General features: G+C 47.5%; 1 protein-coding gene across 1 annotated transcript; it reads right to left on the bottom strand.

Annotated features, from left to right (window-relative positions):
* On the bottom strand, positions 1-4,518 carry LOC8066439 (soluble starch synthase 2-2, chloroplastic/amyloplastic). The gene is made up of 8 exons (XM_002452511.2): positions 3,945-4,518; positions 3,216-3,615; positions 3,082-3,146; positions 2,751-2,828; positions 2,547-2,657; positions 2,392-2,436; positions 1,918-2,091; positions 1-1,388 (listed from the first exon to the last, which is right to left on the bottom strand). Exons 1-8 carry the CDS (start codon positions 4,227-4,229, stop codon positions 432-434), a joined length of 2,115 nt encoding a protein of 704 aa, XP_002452556.1. The 5' UTR covers positions 4,230-4,518; the 3' UTR covers positions 1-431.

Here is a 6,000-nt window from a genome sequence, read left to right as displayed (position 1 = left end):
TAATTTTAGCTCTACAAAATAGGCTTGTAATTACCAACTAACGTTACAATGAATACAATAGAAGTGGGAATGCCATGTACCTCATCTCCACAGCTCAATACGGAGTAGTAGTTTACATTACCTCGAACCAGAGACCCAACGTGATTTAGTAGACTACTACGAACCAAATGCAGGCATCACCGTAGCTCACATACATCACCGTGGCTTTCATACTACCCCGCGCCCGGTGCCCGGTGGCATCGTCACGCCCGCCCAAATTCCCAAGGCACGTAGCCGACGTAGGCCAACCACCATCACCCCTCGCCCGGGCGGCGCAATTGCGCCGCACGCATCAAAGCCGAGGGGAGAAGAGCCGCCGAAATAACATGCCCAACGCGTCCAGGTCCCGCGACAGGAGGGCGTCGGCGTCGCCAGTTAAACCCACTCACCAGTCACCACTGGTACTTGGCCTTGACGAGCACGTCCTCATACAGCACGGCGGCGTGGTCCCAGCTCAGGTCCTGCGCCATGCCGCGCTCCTGCAGGCCGCGCCAGCTCTCCTTGAAGTTCCGGTACGTGTTGAGGCAGTGATGGAGCGCGTCGATCATCCGATTCGCCTCGGCGCGGTCGAACGTCCACCCGAGCCCGGTGTCGTTGAACGGGTCGAACGGCGCCACCGTGTCCCGGAGCCCGCCCACGGCGTGCACCACGGGCACGGTCCCGTACGCCATCGCGTAGAGCTGGTTCAGCCCGCACGGCTCGAACCGCGACGGCATCAGCAGGACGTCGGCGCCCGCCGTGATGCGGTGCGCCAGGGGAACCGAGAAACCGACCCACGCGCGCACCTTGTCGTTGTGCTCCGCCTCGCACCGCCGCAGCATGTCCTCCAGGTCGGGGCGCCCGGTGCCCAGCATCACCAGCTGCACGTCCTGCCCCGCGATCCAGTGGATCGCGTCGCCGATGAGGTCCACGCCCTTCTGTCCATCCAGGCGACCGATGAACCCGATCAGTGGCACGTCGTCGCGGACCTGCAGGCCGAGCTGCCGCTGCAGGGCGGCCTTGCACTGCCGCTTGCCAGTGTCCAGCGTCTCGAACGTGTAGTTGGTGTAGCCGTCGGAGTGGAGGTGCACGTCCACAGCGGGGTTCCACTCGCTCATGTCGATGCCGTTCACGATGCCCTGCAGCTTCCAGTCGTTCTGGTTTATGATGTCGTGGAGGCCCCACCCACCTTCCGAAGTCTTCAGCTCCCACAGGTAGCCATTGCTGACGGTCACCACCCGGTCTGCCGCCTTCAGGCCCGCGGCGAAAACGTTGCTGTGATCGCCACCGATATTGTCATACAGTTTGAAGTGATCGATGTAATGTTCAGGCAAGTCAAAATTGACGAAGTCGTCTACAGGGCCACGACCCTGCAGCAAAAAGAAAATTGAGCATAACCGCATCAGTCATTTTGACCGTGTCAGGTTAAATGAGCAAATGCTAACTGAAATACATTAACCTGCGCAATAATTTAAGTCTTGAGCACATAACTGTCCATTAACTTTCATGAACTAAGACTACAGCATATTCATTGCCATAAGAACTAACTAATTGAAACCTGAAAGTTACAATGAACCAAATTGTTGCCTGAAAGTAGCAAAGAACTGATGCTGAAAATAGGAAAGAACGTAATCGATCCCTCAAAGCATATAACTGATGCCCAAAGCATATCCAGCATTTTGCTAATATACCACAAAGACATTTCCTCACATGGGTAACATTCCTCTCCGAGATCTGTAGTCAACTGGAAGAAACTAACATAATATGCTTCTAGGTTCAGTCATGCAATAATTGACATGACTAGATAAATCTAGTAAACTTCTGCAGGAGAAATACCAACAAAGATATCAACAAGATATGAGAGAAAACAAGAGGCAGCCTAAGTTTAAGGTGCAAAACCTGATGAGCAATGTTGTGTATCACAAGCACAGAGCGAGCATACTGCATCAAACCATTGTCCCGGTAATAGGCCTTTAGATAGACCGGCAGAAGTGCAGTATGCCAATCATTAGCAATGAAAACTAAGTTGCCATCACCATAGACGGTACCGCCACATGGAGCATACCATGGAACCTGCATTCAGAATAAATTTGAAAAGGAAGATAATGCAGATTTATTCTCCCACAATAAACTATTACAGAGATGAGCTGTAATCGAGTTTGTTAGAAAGCTTAGAAAAATAAAATAAAAACACATCAACTAAATTGTGCAGAGTGCATACTGTACAAGTACAATTCTATGGGGCCTGGACACTGTTGATTTATCAAAGTTTGCCCGTAACGAATTTATCTTCTTATTGGTCAGTAAGAAATCAGATATTTTAAAGTCCAAGTTAGTTCTCTTTGTGAATTGCTTAGAAACCAATGCCAGTACCTCAACAGCGGCCTTGCAGAACAAAATCATGCGCTTCAAAATATCCTGCCATCAATTTATTAAATAATAAATACAGAAACAGAATTTAGATAAATGTGACAGGTAGCCAATCTGATTTTCAACTGTTAGAAACGCAATTGAAATTTGGCATTTACCAATCTTTCTCCTCCATAAATATTATTGTGCCGGTGCCGGAAGGGTGGGGCTTCTATGAATACAAAATCAACTCCATCAATGTAAGAGTGAAAGTAAGTAACTTCTGAATCCTGAAAATCACAGGAGGAAAAATTCAGGTCTCTCATCTTTTTCTTTCATACAGGACCAGTAGTACAGACTCTTTATTTCCATTTTTTCCATACCTGTCCAGCTACCCTGTAACGTTTCCGCACACCTAAATCTCGGGCTTCTGCATATTCTCCATATCTTGGTATCACGACCTGATATTGGAAAACAAAATTACATTACTTTTCTGGTCACATATGAACTATAATTTCCTGCTTTTTTGTGGAAGTATACTAGAGCACTGACAAAAAAGTTCAGGTTACAGAAGTAAGACTAGGTGAGCTTTTTTCCCCATGTTTCGGGAAGGACAACAGTTCAGAATATGCATTCAGGTGCATGGCAACTGAAACAGCATCGGTTGTCTGTCGTAGAGTGGATAAATATAATGAAAATGAAAGGGATGAATACCATAACACGGTGCCCTCTCCTCGCCAAAGCCTTCGGCAAAGCACCCACAACATCTCCAAGGCCACCTATGCAATATCGGTTGTCAGAGCAATTGCTTAGTTTGGATGGAGAACCTTACCAGAAATGTAATTTACCTGTCTTGCAGAAAGGAGCACATTCAGAAGCCACCACGACGACATTCATCACATTAGGCCCAGCCAAAGGGCCAGGTTTCTTGTCCTCACTGTCATCAGCAGCACTCGCCTCCACATCAGTAGCTGCAGCGACGTCCACCTTAGCATCCACCGGCTCAGCAACGCCTATGCTTTCCACCGGTTTAGCATCATCCACCGCGGGCTTCGGCTCTTCAACCTTCGCACTGGCATCGGTTTCAGTCTTGGTGACAGGAGCTGATGTTTCAGCTTTGAGTTCGGACACCGGCGTGGCAGATTTGCTTGCACTGCTGCTCCCAACCGTTCCGTTTTGATTTGCAGCGCTCGGACTTTGCTTCGTCGCAGAAGTCACAGGTTTGGGAGGTGAAGTAGAATCTACAGCCTGAGTATACAGGTTTGAGAGACAGCCAGAAATTTAGCATCAATGAAGCTGAGCAAAGCACCTATTACGAAGTTCAGTGCTTCAGCAGCTAAATATACTATACTGTTGTAATTTCAAGCGTGTGTGTCACATGTAGTATTTGATCATGAGAAAGGAGCGGCTAAAAAAGAACTGCACGTGAGACTGCATTTCCGTCAGAAACGGTGAGTGGCTACGCAATTTGACAAGCAAACTGCGCACAAATCCCCAATAATAGTTTTATACGGAGTACGGATCACTATTTTATGCAGAAAAAATATTTAAGTTAAATGTTCCAAGTATAAATCAACCTTGGCCTTGCTGCCCTGCACGGCGACGCCCTTGGACGAGGAGCTCATCCCTGCCGCCGCGGCCTCCTCGCCCTCCTCACCCCCGGCCGGCGCCGCTGCGGCGCGCACTACTACCGCCGCCGCATCCCGTGACGGGGCCCGCCGCGCCCAATGCAACCGCAGCTCCGCGCCGCTGTAGCCGTAGGAGCGCAGAGCAGCGCCCACCCTGCCCCGCCTGCGCCGCGGCGAGGAGGACGCGATGAGGAGGAGAAAAGCCGAGGACGAGGAGGAGATTGCCGCCGACATGGGGATGCCTCACGCTACTGCTGCTGCTGCTTCCGCTTTGTACCAGGAAACGAGAGCCTGGGAGCGTGTATGGCGAGCTGCGCGGCGCACGAGGGAATTAAGCAGCGGGGGGAGATCTGCGCGAGTTTGTGAGGCCGGTGTTAAGGCGTGGATGATGGGCCCCGGGGAGCAGGAGGAGGATCTGGAGGCCACGAATGAGCCGATCAGAGTGGCTAGTGGTGGGAGAAAGGGGAGAGCGAGAGCGAGAGCGCGTACGGGGAGGACGAAGGCGACGAAGCGAGCGCAGGGATAGAGTGTGGTTTGCATTTTTGGTGGGAGATAAATTTTCTCGGAAAAATGCTTTGTTTTGACTCGCGGAGTGATTGACCTGCGGGCCAGGGTTCGCCGTTGTGTGTACCACGTGGAGTAATGGGTGTGCGCTATTGGTCCATACTAGAAACGGGTCCTGGAGCTTGTGAGGCACTGAGGCGTACTGTACGTGAGGGGCTGATGAGAGCGTGATAGAGATTCGTTACTCGGGCTTGTTTAGGCCTTGTTTAGTTCCTACAAAATTTTGCAAAATTTTTCACATTCTCCGTCACATCGAATCTTTAGATGCATGCATGAAGTATTAAATATAGACGAAAATAAAAACTAATTGCACAGTTTGGTCGGAATTAATGAGATGAATCTTTTGAGCCTAGTTAGTCTATAATTAGACAATATTTGTCAAATACAAACGAAAGTGCTACAGTGTCGATTTTCCAAAATTTTTCGTAACTAAACAAGTCCTTAGTTCTATTTTTTTTGCAAAATAGGAATAATAACATATTCGTTTGTATTTAACAAATATTGTCCGATCATGGACTAACTAGGTTCAAAAGATTCGTCTCACAAATTACAGCTAAACTACGTAATTAGTTATTTCTTTTATCTATATTTAGTGCTTTATGTATGTGCCACAAGATTCGATGTGACAGAGAATTTAAATTTTGTAAAATATTTTGGGAACTAAACAAGGCTCGTTTTTCTGACTGACAGGTGGGCATGCGAGCAAGGTGCGTGTGTCCGGCGTGTTATCCGTGTGGGTGTACAAAATGCTGCTAGTTGCAGCCTGACCTGAATCGGATCTAGATTTGTTTCTATTGTTTCAGACTAAAGGCTTGTTCAATTAGCCCCGTTCCGGGCCCTTCTTTGCTGGAACCGTTCTGAGGTTATTTAAATTATCTATGGAAGCGTTGGTTAGGAATTGTTCTCAAGCAAACCGAACGAGGCATGAAACGATTTCATGTCGATCAGAGAGAGTATGAATAGTTGTTTCTATTTTTTTTAGGGAAATGTTTCTTAAATTTAACTACAAACAAAAAATTTCAGCTGATTAGCATAGAATAACATGGAGTTTGAGAATACATATAAAGATCAAGCTCAAACCAATCACCTAAACATCATTTGCTGCCCTGATGTTGGGGCTTCCCTTTTTGGTAGGGAGTCTTATGGACTATTCAAGGTGGTTAATAGGGAATAGAAAGAAAATGAGATTTTGGAAAATAATTGGTTTGAGATTTCTAGCCTTACTATTCAATTTTGGTCTCTTTTATGTCATTTGTGACCAGCAAGATATTCTCGTGGCAGAGCCGCAGAGGCATGGGATGCACTGATTTAAAGTTCACTTTTTAGGAGATCAGTCTCTTATAGTCTATATGACATTATGGTTTGAGTTGATAAGTATCGCCAAGGGTATTAGTTTTACCGGTGAACTTATCAAAAAAAGTTTTACCAGTGAGAATGATTA

Source organism: Sorghum bicolor, chromosome 4 (assembly GCF_000003195.3).
Source record: "Sorghum bicolor cultivar BTx623 chromosome 4, Sorghum_bicolor_NCBIv3, whole genome shotgun sequence".
In the NCBI taxonomy this organism is placed as follows: Eukaryota; Viridiplantae; Streptophyta; class Magnoliopsida; order Poales; family Poaceae; genus Sorghum; species Sorghum bicolor.
This window is presented reverse-complemented; position numbering and strand designations above follow the sequence as displayed.

Excerpts from the sequence above, each read along its gene's own strand:
- LOC8066439 (XM_002452511.2), bottom strand. The coding sequence starts at position 4,229 with ATGTCGGCGGCAATCTCCTCCTCGTCCTCGGCTTTTCTCCTCCTCATC. Across the intron at positions 2,829-3,081 it reads GGAGAGGGCACCGTGTTATG|GTCGTGATACCAAGATATGG; the intron begins GTATTCATCCCT and ends TTCCAATATCAG. Across the intron at positions 1,389-1,917 it reads TACACAACATTGCTCATCAG|GGTCGTGGCCCTGTAGACGA; the intron begins GTTTTGCACCTT and ends TTTTTGCTGCAG.